General features: G+C 34.3%; 2 protein-coding genes and 1 long non-coding RNA gene across 5 annotated transcripts; all 3 read left to right on the forward strand.

Moving 5' to 3' along the window:
- The first annotated feature begins 498 nt into the window (after window positions 1-498).
- Window positions 499-13,401, forward strand: LOC142625658 (protein FAR1-RELATED SEQUENCE 5-like). 3 transcript variants are annotated; one of them, XR_012842391.1, is made up of 7 exons: window positions 499-703; window positions 2,420-2,626; window positions 3,983-4,305; window positions 6,440-6,551; window positions 6,966-9,143; window positions 9,238-9,413; window positions 12,002-13,386. XR_012842391.1 is itself a non-coding variant. In XM_075799331.1 (6 exons), exons 5-6 carry the CDS (start codon window positions 6,969-6,971, stop codon window positions 9,295-9,297), a joined length of 2,235 nt encoding a protein of 744 aa, XP_075655446.1. In that variant the 5' UTR covers window positions 499-703; window positions 2,420-2,626; window positions 3,983-4,305; window positions 6,440-6,551; window positions 6,966-6,968; the 3' UTR covers window positions 9,298-13,401. The 3 variants fall into 3 exon arrangements, 1 of the variants encoding a protein (XP_075655446.1); XM_075799331.1 differs by having other exon boundaries at window positions 9,238-13,401; XR_012842392.1 differs by lacking the exons at window positions 499-703; window positions 2,420-2,626 and having other exon boundaries at window positions 2,656-4,305.
- LOC142625659 (uncharacterized) lies at window positions 697-2,190 on the forward strand. The gene has a single exon (XM_075799332.1). The coding sequence runs from the start codon at window positions 722-724 to the stop codon at window positions 1,880-1,882; it is 1,161 nt and encodes a 386-aa protein (XP_075655447.1). The 5' UTR covers window positions 697-721; the 3' UTR covers window positions 1,883-2,190.
- A 1,255-nt stretch (window positions 13,402-14,656) lies between the features above and the next one.
- On the forward strand, window positions 14,657-17,044 carry LOC142623237 (uncharacterized). The gene is made up of 2 exons (XR_012842084.1): window positions 14,657-14,896; window positions 16,529-17,044. It is a non-coding gene; the product is annotated as an uncharacterized LOC142623237 (long non-coding RNA).
- The last annotated feature ends 373 nt before the right edge of the window (window positions 17,045-17,417 follow it).

The following is a 17,417-nucleotide window of genomic DNA, read 5'->3' on the forward strand; positions in this document are numbered from 1 at the left end:
TGATTGTAATTGTGTACATTATATTAAATACTGTGTACATAGTATTTATAGAATTGAAAAATTATATATATTGAATATATTGAATTGTACACATTCTTTAAAGTTTTTTGTAAATTGAATATATAGAATTATACACATTATTTGAAAATTTAAGTAAGTTTAATGTACTATATTATGTATATTTTTTGAAAAATTGTGTACATTGAACATACTGATTTGCGTATATTTTTTTTTTAAATTGTGTTAATTTAATATACAAAACTGAAAATTTGAGTTTTTTTTTTTTGAATTTTTTTTTTAAAAATGGTTAATTACACCTTCTAAGTTTAACTTGTCTTCAATTTTGTCCTTTTTTTTTAGTTTTTTTTTTCCCACTTTTAAAAGTCTAAATTTTTTTTTTTTGAGAATCAGTCTAAAAAATCAATTGATTATAAAATAACATAACAAATTGTACAAATAGTACAAATAGAAAAAGAATTACAGAATTCATTCAAATTAAATATTGGGTGTTCTTTGCATAGGTCACAAACGACGTCTGTTCTGCGTGTTCTTTGTCAAAAAACCATAGACCTCTTTTCAATTCCTCAAGGGGGTTTTAGTTAAAATCCCTTCCCAGCTCCATTTTTTTTCAGTTTTTCTACTACTTGTGGAGTTCAAAAATTCAGTCAGGCACAGAAGTCATTGCCTCTACACAATTAAACAGGTGCGTTTTTCAATACCCATGTTTAATTGTCTCTGCAAAACCATTCTAAATGGTGAGAAACACATTAATAGTAGATCTCCAACACTAATTCACAAACTGGGTTTTCTTCAAAACCCATCTTTATCTTTGAAATACTACGTCTCCAGCACTTCAAATCAGCAACCATTTGCTGTCTCTTACCTCATAAACTCACTTGGGTTCACACCAGAAGCTGCTTTTTCAGCTTCCAAATATGTTCATTTCGAAATCTCTGAAAAAGCAGATGCTGTGGTTAAATTTTTGAAGAACCGTGGGTTCTCTCAAACCCAGATCTCGAATCTTGTTAGAAGACGCCCAGGAGTGCTCACATGTAATCCTGAGAAAACCCTTTTGCCCAAAATGGAGTTCTTTTCCTCTAAAGGGATTCCTAGTCCTGACCTCGCAAAAATGTTTACTGTGTTCCCTGATCTTTTTAAAAGAAGCTTAGAGAAACAAATTATCCCTTCCTTTGATTTGTTTAAAAGTTTGCTTCAGTCTGAGGATAAGACTCTTCAAGCTATACAACGATGTCCGGGTATGTTTACATATTATCTTGAAACTTATGTGGTGCCCAATATTAATACATTGAGAGAGAGTGGAGTTCCGGAGTCGATTGTCATTTCTATACTTCAAAAACAGCCAAGATCATTCAGGGTTAATCCTGTTCAGTTTAGAGAGGCTGTGGAGGAAGTAAAAGAAATGGGATTTAATCCTTCAACGATGAAGTTTGCCAAGGCAGTACATGCTGTGCGGTCAATGAGCAAATCGACATGGGAAAGGAAGCTCAATGTTTATAAGAAATGGGGTTGGACTGAGGATGAGGTTTCTATGGCATTTAGAAATCATCCATGGTGTATGACGGTGTCTGAGGAAAAGCTTATGAGGGTAATGGATTTTCTTGTCAACAAGATGGGTATGGAGTCTTCCCTCATTCAGAAACGCTCAATACTTGTTTCTTTGAGCTTGGAAAAGAGATTGATTCCTAGGGGTTTGGTTCTTCAAGTTTTGCTATCAAAAGGTTTGGTGAAGAAGAATTTTAAAATGCATGCGTATTTTGAGTGCCCTGAAAAGACGTTTTTGCAGAAGTTTGTTATGTTTCATGAGGAGGAGGCTTCTGAGCTGTTGAAGCTATACAAGGGATCATTGGATTCTTCAAAATAAGAAGAGAATAACCTTGTTAAATTACTTGCTTTAGTTGAGCTCCAAGATTGCAATTAGCCCATATTAATTTTTTTTGGTAATTTGAGTTATCTTTTATTTGTTTGAACGTTCTAGCTTGAGTTCCAAAATGCATAATCATCTGCTAGGCTATTGTGATCTGTTCTTGCTTAATAAATGGGCATAATTCAGCAAATGGTTCCATGGCTGAAATTTTGTAACTAAAATATAATTTATCTGTGGAAATTCTGTCACAGAAATTTAATTCCTTTCATTTTGTTGCTATAAAAAAGACACCTAGCTCCCTGATACATGCTCTTTGTATGCAATTGTATTACTGGATGGTGTTGTGATGTTGGTGCATGCAATTTTGAGACTGATATTGCTTGTTCAAGTTGGTTACACTGAGTATATATTAAAACTATGGTGAAGTCTCATAATTTGTGTGCATTCCAAGATACCTAACAATTTTCTGTTTAACTTGTTTGTGAGCAAATTCTCTCAGTATTTGCAGAATTTTTATGTTGTTTTGATTTGCAGAGCTCTCATATGGCGCCTATCTGGAATGCTCTGCATGTTCAGATGGCTACAAGAAAGAGCAGCACAAAGTATATGGATTTCTTTTGCTCTACAGAATTTAACAAAATGCAAAAGTTCTTGCTATATAAGCTGTTTATCTTAATGGCTTGAGTCAAATTCATGTCAACCAAGTGGACAAATCCTGCAACCAGCTTTCTTGTGGTGAAAGTAAGTTAGGATAGTGTTTTGAATTCGTGTTTGCAAGTCACTAAACCTATCACGAGGCCTAGTTGGACCATGTTTTACCATCACACCTTACTTTGACTTTTGATTGGACAATTGTTATTTTAACTCTACCAGAATTTAAGTGGCTAGGCAAGTTGACATTTGCCCTTTATTTCAACCCTATCTTTTATATACAAGTAAATTTTATTATAACTGAAAAATTGTGCACAATTGAGATCTTTGGAACCAAACTTATTGTTTTATTTGAAAATGGACCTGCATAATGAACGAGTATTGTATGAAATGAACGAGTATTGGAGTCTTTGGTTGTGGTCGAGAAGCCACAGCTCAGAAAAGAGACTCATTTTAAGGGCTTTGGTACTCATTCTTGTTCAAGTTCAGGAACTGTCATTTAGAAGGTCCTCCCATCTGTAGAATATATACAGATAAAACTTGGATGTTACAAAAGTGGGACCTGGTTAAAAGGGAAGTGCATAGTGCAGCAATTGCATAATGATCACACAGTGACCTAATTTGTTTGCATTTTTTATTTGTTAGTTACATTTTTCATCCTCAAACTTGCTTTGTTCCAAGTTCAAGTCCAGTTATGAGAGAAAGTGCGTGTGCGTGCAAAGGGGGGAGGGGTGGGTTGTTGAGGAGCTGGGGAATTTTTTGGCTAGAGTAAAGACTTACTGCTGTTAATGCAATGTGTGACATGAGTTGTTTAGGTGAAAACAGAAAGGTGTATTACAAGTTGTTCAGATATGAATTTGTGATAAATAATTTAGCAAATACAAAAACAGTGTCATGTGTTCTTGAGCAAGTGACATATATCATGCTGAGTTGTTTTAAAATAAATAAAGTGCTTTCTTGTATTCAGACAATTGTTAAGAGGAAAAGAGACTTGGATGCATCTGTTATAATTGTTTACATCATGGATGTAAGTGCTTTGTGTTTTTCTTATTGTTTACACATTGTTCTTGAACTTCATTCAGTCATGCGTAAGGCTGCAACTAATTTAGGCTAAAGTTTAAATCCTTTGCTGTTTTGTCTAGAGACATCCGATTCTATTTTATGTGATTGTGTTGCATGATCCCAGCTATTGTAATTGCTTACATCATGGATCCTCAATTGTTTCTTCTCATGATCGATCTTTCATTTTAACAAGATGAACTGATTATTGCTATCTTGAATACTACCCTGTAACTAATTTTTTGTGGTTACTCTTGTAGAGGCTCAGTGGTCTATTGGTCTTGGTATCAAAGTATTGTTTGTTCAATTTGGCTGTCTGTTTTTTATTTGTAAGTTACACTCATATTCAGTGGGTCACAGCCTCATCTTTTGCCTTACTCTTGTTAGGTAAGGAGGGGCCATTTGAGCTAAATTATTGTATTCTGCTCCAATTTTACATGGAAGCTGCTGTGAGTCGTATATGGCGTACAATTCATTTTCTAAAACCCAGCATTTTGTTAAAAATTGTTTGCCCATGTTTGTGAGTGAATTCTCTTAGAAGTGTAAAATCTACTTCGATTTATGGAGCTTCCATATGGTGCTAGTTGGGATGGATAGATGTTCCTTGATATTGCGGTTATTTTGGATTGTTATGTGGGATTCATCCCTTTGTGTGTGAACGGATTCATTTTCTTTTTCATTGCTGGGTTAAGGGAGGTGGAGAAATGCAGGTAACGCTCTCATGTGCATACATTTTATTAGCTTTCCCTATTAAATATTTCATGTTATGCATGGGAAAATGTAATATAATTATTATAAAAGAATATAATGTAAAATTTATAGGTTAAATAGTGATTATATAAAACTAATATAATAAAAAATAGTGAATGCAAAATACGTTATATGTTTCATTACATAAAACTTATATAAATATATATATATATATATCTTTTGCTTGAAGGTATAATCAACCTTATGTAATTCATTTAAAAATAATGACATTAAAACAAATGAGTAACTATTCAAAAGATTACATTTGTATATTCATATATTTCAATTTTAGAAAGACTTTCACTTAAATTAGCCAGACTAAAGTGAATCGAAATGTTATGTTAACGTGACTCAATAAGAGTGAAATAATTATAAATGTTATGTTTAAGATTTTAATATTACAAGTTTAAGATATATATATATATATATTTAACAAATTTGAATTTAGAATATGTGCTCTCATTCCAAACCCATCTTCTCCCATTATGCAAGCGCACAAAAATGGATTGAAGAAACTAAATGGACTTAAGTGGACCAAATAGGACCAAAGTGAATATAATAGGACTTGAGTGAATAGGACTAAAGTGAATAGAATAAGACTTAAGTTGACCAAATTGGATCAAAGTGGACTGAATAAGACCAAAGTGGATAGAATGGATTGAAGTGGGCTAGATAAGAGCGAATGAATAGAATATGACCAAATTTGAACGATTAGAGCCAAAGTTGACCGAATAGGTGTGAATAAGACCAAACTGGATCAAATAGGACCAAAGTTGACTTGATTGGACTAAAGTTGACCGAATTAAACCGAATAGGACTGAATAAGACCAAAGTGGACAGAATGGACTGAATAGGACGAAAGTGAATAGAATGAACCGAATAGAACCAAAGTGGACCGAAGTGGATTGAATAGTACTGAATAAGACCAAAATGGACAGAATTAGACTAAAGTGGACCGAATAAGACTAAAGTGGACAGATGGACCGAATAGAATCAAAGTGGACCAAATTGGACCGAAGTGCATAAAATAGGACCGAATAAGACCAAAATAAACAGAATAAACCGAAGTGGGCCTTATAGGACCAAAGTGGACTGAAGTAGATTAAATAAGACCAAATAAGACGAAAGTGGACAGAATGGACCAAATAGGACCAAATTTGAAAAATTGAAACGATGAAATTATAAGCCAGTTACATTTCTAGTTACATTTTTTATGAAAGCATAAATAGTAGTGAAACCTAGAGTTCAAGTATAAAAACGAGTCCGCCTAGTATTAAATTAATTATAAAAGAAACAGAAAATTCCATATAATATTTCTCAGGATTAGGGAAGATTACATTGCTCAACATCGTGTTTCATTTACGTAGAACTAGCCTTTTTTAGTGAGAGGTACTAATGTCGATGTTCAGGTTTTTTTTTTAATTTTTTTATATGGAAGCCAATGTTCAGTTGAATGGCTTGCATGAGCAAGAGTATCAAGGCAATGGTTTGTGCTTATAAAAAAAAGGGCAGTGGTCTGTGCAACAAGATATTAAATTAATTTTTGTGTAAAGTTCGTTATATTTTCTTAAATATTGTATATTACACATAAGATTTTTTTTTTTGTGAGAGAGTTTCAACCTATGATATCTGTTTCTAATGATAACTATTTATCATCAGACCAAGAAGTCAATCAATTTTTGGTGTAGGAGAGAATTTAACCCCAAATCTCTTATATAACTATCATAGACTTTACTAGTTGAACTAACTGAAATCTACCACATAAGATTCTCAATTAAATTCAATCATTTGAATTTATTAATAAATGTAGCACATCTTTTTGAAAAAATAATTAAATTCAACTATATAATTTATTAGTCAAAACAATCCTACGAAATGATTAAATTTAATTTGGATAAAATAAAAATTACAGTTCCAACAAATTGTAGTTAAACTTGTATATATATATATATTTGGGTTAGGGAAAGGTCCATTATGGCCAAGCCCATCTGATCCAAGTCCAATACATAAATTCTGTTTAAATAGCAGTTTTCATGTCTTTCAAAAGACAATGTTCAAAACAACCAAAAAAATGAGGGCTTTTGAATTTATCAGGAGTTACTGCTTCGGACTGGTTTGTGGGTTTCGAGTTTTTGCTCATTCATAGTGTGGAGATTAGCCTTTCGCGGACGAAGACAGAGAGATCAGTCTTTTTTTTTTTTCCGAGGTTGGTTTTCCATTAAAACTATTCATATGTTATGTATTGGCTTGTGATTTATTCTTTTGAATTTTGATCATTGATTCTTTCAATTATTTTGTAGTTACATAAAATAAAATAAAAAAAGTTTGTGAATGAGTCGTGTTTGATTATGAATGTGGGTTTTTGATATTGTTGTTCATTTTGACTTGATTTTCGAAAATACAAGCAACCCAGGTAGTTAAATAGGTGCTTTTTTTGGGTTTCTGGATTCAGACATTCTAAAACGCTTAGTGTTTGTAAGTAATGAATTGAGAGTATTTTTTGATGGGTTATACTCTGACTGTTTATATATTAAGCTGTCTGTTAGTTGGAGTACTTTTTTTTTCTTTCTTTCTTTTCTTGATTGGGTTCTGAATATTGAATGTGCTATCTTGACTATAGATAATGGATTCTAGCCAAAGCTCTGTATTGGAAAATGATTTGAGTGTTGTCATAGTTGATCAACATGAGAAGGCTCAAGTTGAACCTACTCATGGAAGTCCAAGCAGATCAAACACTCCGAGTAGACATGACAAGCAAAATGTAGAAGTATCAAAAGTTGGCATGAAGTTTGATTGTGATGATAGTGCATATGAATTTTACAAAGAATATGCTCAACGGATTGGCTTTAGTGTTAGGAAACAATTTGTAAAGCGAGCAAAGACGGGACAACTTAAAAGGAGAACATTTTGTTGCTCAAAAGAGGGTGAGCGAAGTGTTGACAAACGCCGAGAACAAGTATCTTTTCGCCGCCCAGTTTCACGAGTGGGTTGTTTAGCACAAATGACTTGTCAACTCCAAAAGGATGGTATGTTAGAAGTTGTTTCTTTTCATGAACAACATAATCACGAGCTTGCTTCTTCGCCAATAAAACATATGTCAAGATCAAAGAGAGAAATTGCACCTGCTCAAAAAGCCATTGCAAATGATGTAGAGAGGCCTGGAATATCAATAACACAAGCCATTGATTCATTGAGCATGCAAGCAGGGGGTGGTGAAAATCTTGAGTTTATGAATGTTGACTATAAGAATTCTGTACATAATGAGAGGGAGACGGCTTTGAAGAAAGGAGATGGTTGTACTGTGATGGAATACTTTCGTAAGATGCAATTAGAAGATCCATCTTTTTTTTATTCAATACAAGTTGATGATGATAATCAAATCATGAACATTTTTTGGGCTGATGCTAGATCAATAGTTGATTATGGACATTTTGGAGATGTTATATGTTTTGACACAACTTCTCGAACAAACACATACGATCGACACTTTGCTCCATTTGTTGGGGTTAATCATCACAAACAAACAATTATCTTTGGTGCGACTTTACTTTATAGTGAAACAATAGAGTCATATAAATGGTTGTTTGAAACTTTTTTGAGTGCAATGTCATGGAAGCAACCAAGAACTATACTTACAGATCAGTCTACTGCAATGGCTAAAGCAATAGCTGAGGTCTTTCCTGAATCGAATCATCGTTTATGTGTATGGCATATTTATCAGGAGGCCACTATGCATTTAAGTCATGTATTTGATTCATTTCAAGAATTTGCAAATGATTTTAGTGATTGTGTGTATGGTTATGAAGATGAAGATGAATGGCTCGTTGCATGGGATAATATGCTTGAGAAATATGCTCTTGTTGATAATAAATGGTTAGGTGGGATATTTGATGTGAAGGAGAAATGGGCCATGGTATATGGGCGGCATATGTTCACTGCTGATATGAAAAGCACCCAACGCAGTGAGTCAATGAATAATGTGTTGAAGAAATACTTGAATGTTAAACTTGATTTTGTGCATTTTTCGGGACAATACTCTAGAGTTTTGGCTGATAAGCGACATCAAGAACTACAAGCAGAGTTCAAAATGAGGCGAACAAAACCTGTTTTACGAGTTGATTTAGAGATGTTGGGACATGCTGTAGAGTTTTACACCCCAGAAATATTCCCAATGTTTCAAGATGAATATTTGAAGATGGGGGATTGTAAAATTTATAGGGTTAGTAAATCTGATACTATCAAAGAATACAAAGTCACGTATAGGGAGAGAAAACAGGAGCACCTAGTTAAATATGAAGCCTTGGCAACTATTGTGGAATGCAGTTGCATGAAGTTCAACTTCATAGGAATTCTATGTGTCCATGCTTTGAAAGTTTTTGACAAGAAAAATATTAGGAGACTTCCAGCCCATTATATATTGAAAAGATGGACAAAAGATGCAAAGGTAGGTTCTATCAAGGACTATCGTGGCATTTATATTAAAGGTAATACTCAAGAATCGATAGGAAAGCGCTACTCTCATTTGAGTCATAAATTTCGTGAAATTTCCACACTTGCAGCAGAGAGTGAGATGATGTATGAACATGCCAAAAGATGTTTTGAAAATTTATTGAAAGATTTGCAAGAGATGAGAAAGAAATGTTATTCCGAGAGTATGGAAGGTTGCGTAAAGGTCCATGGTGAAGCTATTCATGCAGATGTATTACAGAGTAATAGTGGATTTGACTCCCATAAGGATATAACTTCTCAAGATTATGTTGTTGGACACTACTTTCAATATTTATATGGTTTAAATCAGGTATATATATTCCTTATGTTTTTTGTTACAACCTAAGCGTTAGTCCCCTCCTCCTCCTCTCCATACTTAAACATGTTTGGTGGTATATTTGTAGGTTTCATCACCTCCTGATGTTATCCAAGAAGAGCACCATATTGGCAACAACTCTAAGTAGGTTGGATTTAGAAACCAACTTTTTTGGATGGAGATTGGAGACAAAAATGGGTGGAGTTAAAGAGTACAAGTTTATTTGATGGAAATTGGAGACTATTTTTGACTGTCAACTGTTAAGTAAGTTGTTAAACTTACTACCACTTCTTCTTCTTTTGTGTGTGTCTATTTAATTCAGATTTGCAATTGTTTTGACAAAATGTTGCATGTGATGTGACAAGACACAAGTTTTTGGTAGCTAGATGATCATAAAGGGCCTTTACTACACTTGGCACAGATGATCATTTACCACCCTTTCTTGTTTTGTCACAAAGGCTGCTAATAGTTTTGTTCTTGGCCAATACAATTGTGGTGGTTGTAATCTAGATTTGAACAAGATTTTCTTATTCTTTTTTTGGGGGGCAGAAAGCTATTATATTTATGAATAAATTTTATTTGACGCTTGCCAAACTGAGATAATATCCTGTCCTAACTTGCCAAAGTCATAGAAACAGTAATGCCCTTACTTAACTCATTGAAACTGTCTTTGCATCTCAAGGGTGTGTTTGAATCTGTGTCAATGGTCTTAGATTAGGGACAAACACCTTGAATCCTCAAGGTGGTTTGTATCCCTTGGCTTAACATAGGTTGAGCCTTAAAGCTAGCCTCTACCAATAATTTTATTTTACTCAACAGCTCTTGCCAAGCATCTTTTTCTGAGGGCTAAAACTTACAAGTGAGATGTAATAACATTCACTTCGACAATATAAAAATTGTAAAAGCCCAACTTGTGCCAAAAGTGAAGATAAGTTGTAATAATTCCATCTAAATGAATCCTATAACGGAAATTTTGGTAATCTTGAAGTTATAATTTTCATATTTTAATTTGATAATTGTAAACGCAAATATCTTTAAAGGTGTGCATAGATAGAAGGTTATAATTAAGAAGTATCTATTACACAGCGAACAAAATCGTTAACTGCTATCAAGGAGTTTTAATTTTTAAGTTTTTTCTTCAATTATTTTTGTTTAGATTGATGAAGAATAAATAGAAAACACCCCTAGACAGAAAAACCTCATAGCTTCTGAAGGAGAAGGAGAAATGAAAAATAAAATAGAAACTAAACCACTCCACAGACTTGAAGGTCCTTCCAACAATCTACTAGACAACTACCATTCCTATGGCAATATTTTTCCACCTTTTGATTAATATTAGCTCCATTGCTACACAATGGAAATTCTTTAAGCTGGAAGCCTGTCCTTAGAAAAATTATTAGTATGATAGACCAGCAAATTTGATAAACAAGTGAGCTAACCAGAACTGAAGCTTCACATTTTTCCACTTGTAGGCACAGATGACTCCCTTTCTGTCCAAGCTCCTCTCAAAAATAATTGTGTTGTATTAAATGACCAAGGGCTTTGATCTAGAACCTTCTATCTAGTCTCAGTATAATCGAACACATGCACAATTACACCTGTTTCCAGCATGTAACTGAGGACTAGCTCCCTCTTTGCTTCAATAGGCTTCCTAATTTGGCATGAGTATTAATGCATAGGGCTTGGTTCAGAAACATGGACCTCTTTTTGTTCTTCTTTTATGATTTCAACAAACATCCTTGATATCTTTCTGCCATCTTTTTCCTTGTTGAGATAAGTACATCCGAACGCAGCAAGCATCCAAGCACGGAGTAGGAATACCCCAAGCACAACCAAGAGCATTGAGGGTCAATCCCGTTCAGTTTACAGAGGCTTTGGAGAAAGTAAAGGAAATAGGATTCAATCCTTTTGATGATGAAGTTTGCCAAGGCATTACATGTTATGTGGTCAATGAGGTTGATGTTTATAAGAAATGGGGTTGGTCTGAGGCTGAGCATGAGATTTCATTGGCATTTAGAAGGCATCCGTGGTGTATGATGGTGCTTAAAGACAAGAGTATGAGGGTAATGGATTTTCTTGTCAACAAGATGGGCATGGAGTCTTCCGTCATTATGAAATACTCGGAACTTGGAAAAGCGATTGATTACTATGGTTTCGGTTTTCAAGTTTTGTTATCAAGAGGTTTGGTAAAGAAGGATTTTAAAATGTATATGTGTTTTGTTTGTTCTGAAAAGACATTTATGCAGAAGTTGTTATGCCTCAAGAGAAAGTTTCTGATCTGTTGAAGCTATAGCAGGGAAAAAGGGATTCTTCTAAATGAGAAGAGAATAGCTTGTAGGATTACTTGCTTTAGTTGAGCTCCAAGATTGAAATTAATCCATATTTTTTTATTGGTAATGTGAGTTCTCTTTAATTTGTTTAACCATTGAAACTTGAGGTCCAAAATGCGATGCATAATCATCTGCTAGGCTATTGTGATCTGTTCTTGCTTTATACATGGGCATAAGTCTGAAACTAGTTCCATTGCTGAACTTTTGTAACTAAAATACGATTTATCTGCGGAACTTTTGTCACTCAAATTTGATTTCTTTCATCTTGTTGCCATAAAAAGGGCATCTAGCTCTACATGATCTTTCTATGCATTTGTTACTTGATGGTGTTACAGTGTTGGTGCATGCAATTTTGAGACTGATATTACTAGTTCAAGTTAGTTATATTGATTATATATTGATACCATGGTGAAGTCTCACATATTGTGTGCATTCCAACATACATAACAATATTCTGTTTAGCATGTTTGTGAGTGAATTTTCTCAGGATTTGTAGAATTTCTACATTGTTTTGATTTGCAGAGCTCTTATATGGCGCCTATCTGGAATGCACTGCATGTTCAGATGGCTACAAGAAAGAGCAGCACAAAGTACATGGATTTCTTTTGTTCTACAGAAGAAAATAATTGGAAAAATACTTGCTTTCTAAGCTGTTCATCTTAATGGCTTGAGTCAAATTCATGTCAACCAAGTGGACAAATCCAGTTACTTGCTTTCTTGGAAGTTGGGAGAGGGATTTAAATTTGCGTTTACAGGTCACTTAATATATCATAAGGCCTAGTTGGACCATGTTCTGCAATCACATCTTTCTTTGACTTTCAATTGGACAGTTGTTATTTTTACTCTCTTAGCAGGTTTTGTGCAGCTAGCAAGTTGGCATTTTGCCCTTTAATTAAATTTCAACCCCATCTTTTATATACAGCTAAATTTTATTATGAGTGAAAAATTCTGCACAATTGAGATCCTTTTAGAACAATACTTTGTGTTTTACTTGAAAATGGACTTGTGTCAACTCTAACATGCCAAGCAATCTGTAATAGTATGAAATGAACGAGTATGGGAGTCTATGGTTGTGGCTAAAAGCCCACAGCTCAGAGAAGAGAGTGATTTTAAGGGCTTTGGTTTTATCCTAATTCTGGTATCAAATGCTTTAGTAATAGAGATTTCAGTATGACTACTATGTTAGAGGGTGATGAAGACCTGTTCTTGTTCAAGTTTGTGAACTATTGAATAGGAAGTCTCCCATCTGCAGAATGTATACAGATAAAACTTGGATATTACAAAAGTGGGAGCTGGTTAAGAGGGACGTGCATCATGCGGCAATTGCATAATGATTACACAGTGAACCCAAATCTGTATGCATTTCCTTATTTGTTACTTAAAATCCCTTGGAATTTTTCATCCTCAACTTTCTTTAGTCCGAGTGCAGCTGAGAGAGAGAAGACATACAGCTGTTAACACAAAGTGTGACACAAGTCATTTATAACACAAATCCAGATAAGAATCTGTGCTAATAAATTTACCGTGTACAGAAACAGTGCTATTTGTGCTTGAGGAAGTGATATATATCCTGCTAGTTGTTCCTAAGAAAAATAAGGTGCTAACTCGTTTGCATTCAGACAATTATTAAAGAGGAGAAGAGCCTTGGGTGCGGCTGTTATAATTGTTAAATCATGGATCCAAGTGTTTTATGTTACTCATATTGTGTTAGTTGAACCCATTGTTCTTGGACTTGCTTTAGTCATGTCCAAGGTTGCAATTAATTTAGGCTAATGTTCAAATCCTTTATTTATTTATTTTTAAATTACATCCTATTATAATTTATGTGACTGTTTACTTGTTCACATTGTTCTTATTGTGTTGAATGATCCCAGCTATTGTAATTTTATGTAGTTACTCTTGTAGAAGCTCAGTGATGTATTGTTTGTTCAATTTGTCTATCTTTTTGATTTTGTTGGTAACTTACACTGGCATTTGGTGGGTCACAATATCACCTTCGATCTTAATCTTATAAGAGGAGGAGATACCGTTTGAGTAAAAGTAATTGTATCACGCTTCTATTTTGTATGGCATATGCTTTGAGGTCTTGTATATGGAGTGCAATCCTTTCTATAAGACAGAATTTTGTTTTCTCATGTTTGTGAGTGAACCCTCTTAGAATTGTAACATCTCCTTTGATTTTGATTTGCACATAATGTGAGGTTCATCCCTTTGTGTGTACGTATGTCCATGTTATGCTTTTTTTTTGTTTCTCTTTGCTGGGTGGTGAGAGAGAAGAAATGCAGGTAACTATCTCATTTGATTAAGGGAAATGACTTTTACACACACAAACTTATACGCACATTTTAAATTGAAATCGTGAAGTGACTTGAAGTCATAATTTCAGTTTAAAATGTTTGTGTGTAATAAACATAACTCATTGATTAATAACTACACCTAAATCTAATTTGTGAAACCAAAGCACGAATATACATGGTGGTACTATTAAGTTAATTGGCTTGGTAAGTCTCAAAAACCTATAATTGGCTCGGTGGAAATCAGGAGGAGGAAGCAAAACTCTTTGAATTGGCCCATGAATTGACAGGATCCACAAGGCCCGGGATTGGCCTAACAAGTTTTTTAAAAAAGGTCAGTTGAAAATTGAAATGATTGACCCAATTCCTAACTCACGACAAGATGGGACACAAATAATTTCTTGCACCTCAGAGCCGAAGTGAATGTCGGGGTATTAAGGAATACCAAATATCTAGAACAGATGGGTGTTTGATCTTCTCATTCTTTACTAAAAGTCCATTGAAATCATAAATAATTGGCCAAGAGTTTTGTATCTCAATTGACATTTTATAGTGTCAGTAACAAAAATGTTCAAGATTTAAATTCTTCATTCCCAATATTAAATTATCAAAAAAATCAAAGTGTTTGACTGATTGGTAATGCTTGGCATTAGTCTAAATCTTATAAGTAGTTTTTGTTTTCTATTTTGTTTTTATTCTTTATTCTTTTTTATAGAAAAGAAAAAATGGAAATAGTGAGGTGAGATTCAACTTTAGACGTCACAAATGTGCTTAGGATATCATTTGAATCCAAGGAGGTGGCTCTACTCTTAGACTAAAAATAATATTATACATTTTTAGTTCTCAAATAATCTTTTACTTTTTATATAAATAATAACCCAAAATGGTGTGGCAGAACAATCCGGTACCGTACCGAAGTATTTCATTGGACAAATAGAAACATGTCCCGAACGGTACATTTTTGGGACAGAGGATATCAAAACGGTGCACTTTGGAGACAAGAGAGAGAAGTAGAGAACCCTAAACGCAATGCAAAGCTTTGGCCTTGGCGGTTTGGGAATCTTGCTCATTCACTCACAAGCCACAGCGGAGGTCTTCTTCTGAAACGGAATCTATACAGTAGGTGAGTTTTTCTTCCAGTACCGCTTATATGACATGTTGAATTTTCTCTATAAAGCTATTCACCATGGGAGTTGTTGTACTGTTGAAACCCACATAGCTTTATTATTATCATCTGGCAGACTAAGATACATTTCAAGCACTTCAACTTCAAATCAACACTCATTCACTGTCTCATACCTCATAAACTCATGTGGGTTCTCACCAGATGCTGCTCTATCAGCCTCCAAATATGTTAATTTTGAAAACCCACATAAAGCAGACTTGGTCATTAGCTTTTTCAAGCACCATGGTTTCTCACAAACCCAAATCTCAAACGCCATCAGAGAACACCCAAAAGTGCTGGTATCAGATCCTCACAAGACCCTTTTGCCCAAATTGGAGTTTTTCCACTCCAAAGGCTTTACAACCTCTGACATTGCCACAGTCTTATCTAGAAATTCACGAATATTGAAACGAAGCTTGAAAAACCAAATAATCCCTTCTTTTGTTTTCCTTAAGAATTTGCTTGGAACTGATGGGAACACTAATGCTACTGTTAGACGTTTTCCGGGTATTCTCATCATTAAACTCGACACTCATGTGGTTCCTAATATCAATCTTCTGCGAGCAAATGGAGTTCCTGAATCAAATATATGTGCCTCAATTAAAAAATATCCTAGATTTATTACGACAGGTGCTATTCGATTTAAAGGGATTGTAGAGGAAGTCAAGGAAATGGGATTTGATCCTTTGGGGTTGAGTTTTATTTTGGCTATTTTTGCAATGGGGGGAATGAATAAATCCACTTGGGAGAGGAAGGTCAATGCTTATAAGAGGTGGGGTTTGTCTGAGGAAGAGATTCTTGTAGCATTTGGAAGGAGCCCACATTGTATTAGGGCATCTGAGGATAAGATTACGCGGGTGATGGATTTTTTGGTCAACCAAATGGGCTTGGAGGCTTCCCTTATTGTCAAGCGCCCACAACTCCTTACTCTTAGCTTGGAGAAGCGACTTATTCCAAGGGCTTCGGTTATTCAAGTTTTGCAATCGAAAGGTTTGGTTAAGAAATTGTTTTACTTGCCCGCTGTGTTTGAGTATGCGGAGGAGTTGTTTCTGCAGAAGTTTGTGATGCCTTATGAGAAGGAAGCTTCTAAATTGTTGCAGTTATACAAGGAAAGATTGATTTCTCCAGAATGACTACAGAATAGGATATGTATCAAGTAAGGAGTGATATGAAGTAGTTATACTGTTATAGCCCGCATTAAGGATCAAGTTTCCCTTGTTTTGAGTTACTTTATCCATTAGAATCCGTTAATATGAATCTTGCTTTAGTTTGAGTCCAGAGTGCCGCTAATTAAAATTCCAATATCTTGCCAAACCCCAGGTCCTTTTTCACTGTTAGCCTGTGCTTAAAGAATAGAATCATTTCATGGTCTTATGTTATTCAATTTCTGTTATTGAGACTGTTGGTCAAGAGGAGAGTGACTCGTTTGTTTGAGAATCCTGAAAACTTATTCTTGTATATAAACTCACAAATTATTTGGAGCAAACTTCTTACCTATTGAATCTTTAAAGTGAAATTGGATCTCTCAAGCTAACCAAGCAATTACTTGTTTCCATTGCACTCTTTGGTATTGAACTTACTTCAAATCAGGTCCAAGGTTGCAGCTGATCCAATCCAAACTGTTGCCAAGTGCTTGGTGCTTGTTTCACTGAGCTTGGAGAAGAGAACCATCTTAAGGGCGTTTGTTATGCAATTTCTTCCAACCAGACGTTTGGTTGGGCTCGTTTTAAAAAAAAAAGAGCTTATGTATCTTTTTGAGGATCCTGCAAAGTTATTTCTGCAGATTCGTAAAATGGGTGACGCATGATGGGACGTAAACTTTTCTTATTTTGTTGGTACAACATATTTTGCAGCACCTTTAGATTCATTGTAATTTGCATATTACTTGTTTGATAGATTATGGAGAAAATTGTTTGTTTATTATATGTTTTAGATTGACCTTTTTGTTTCGAGTTTACCAAGAATTATTTTAGAATCTTCATGAGGGGAATCAAGTTCTTTATTGAGCAATTGTAGCTCAGTTCAAGAAAATGTTTATTTATTTATTTTTGTATAAGAAACAAGTCAAGCCGAAGAATAAGTTTAAACTCGACTATTGAACAAAAATAGATTAAAAATTATGTCTTTTTGAATATGTTCGTGAGTATGAGGCTTGATTTTTTTTTTTTTGGCTGGGTAATTGTTTATGCAAGGGATAGAACCCCTGAGTTGACGGTCACTAGGAGAACTGGGTACCACTTAGGCCAGAAGACCCGGTGGTAGTATAAGGCTCGATTTAAATACATATAATATTATTATGTTTATAAGTATTCATGTTTAAAAATATATTAATTTAGGCTTAGTATTAGATTGTGTAAGTTTCTAAATAAAATTCTCATATTATTCATAATTTATCAATAATATAGATAGTTCATTTCATTGTAAAGATTATATATAGTTTTTAACAATACAAGTAGGTGAATCTAATTTTTGTAAATTC

Source organism: Castanea sativa, chromosome 2 (genome assembly GCF_040712315.1).
Source record: "Castanea sativa cultivar Marrone di Chiusa Pesio chromosome 2, ASM4071231v1".
NCBI classification, from domain to species: domain Eukaryota; kingdom Viridiplantae; phylum Streptophyta; class Magnoliopsida; order Fagales; family Fagaceae; genus Castanea; species Castanea sativa.

Bases quoted from the DNA above. Each gene is read 5' to 3' on its own strand.
- LOC142625659 (XM_075799332.1), top strand. From the start codon at position 722: ATGTTTAATTGTCTCTGCAAAACCATTCTAAATGGTGAGAAACACATT.
- LOC142625658 (XM_075799331.1), top strand. From the start codon at position 6,969: ATGGATTCTAGCCAAAGCTCTGTATTGGAAAATGATTTGAGTGTTGTC. The intron at 9,144-9,237 runs GTATATATATTC...GTATATTTGTAG, and splicing joins ATTTATATGGTTTAAATCAG to GTTTCATCACCTCCTGATGT.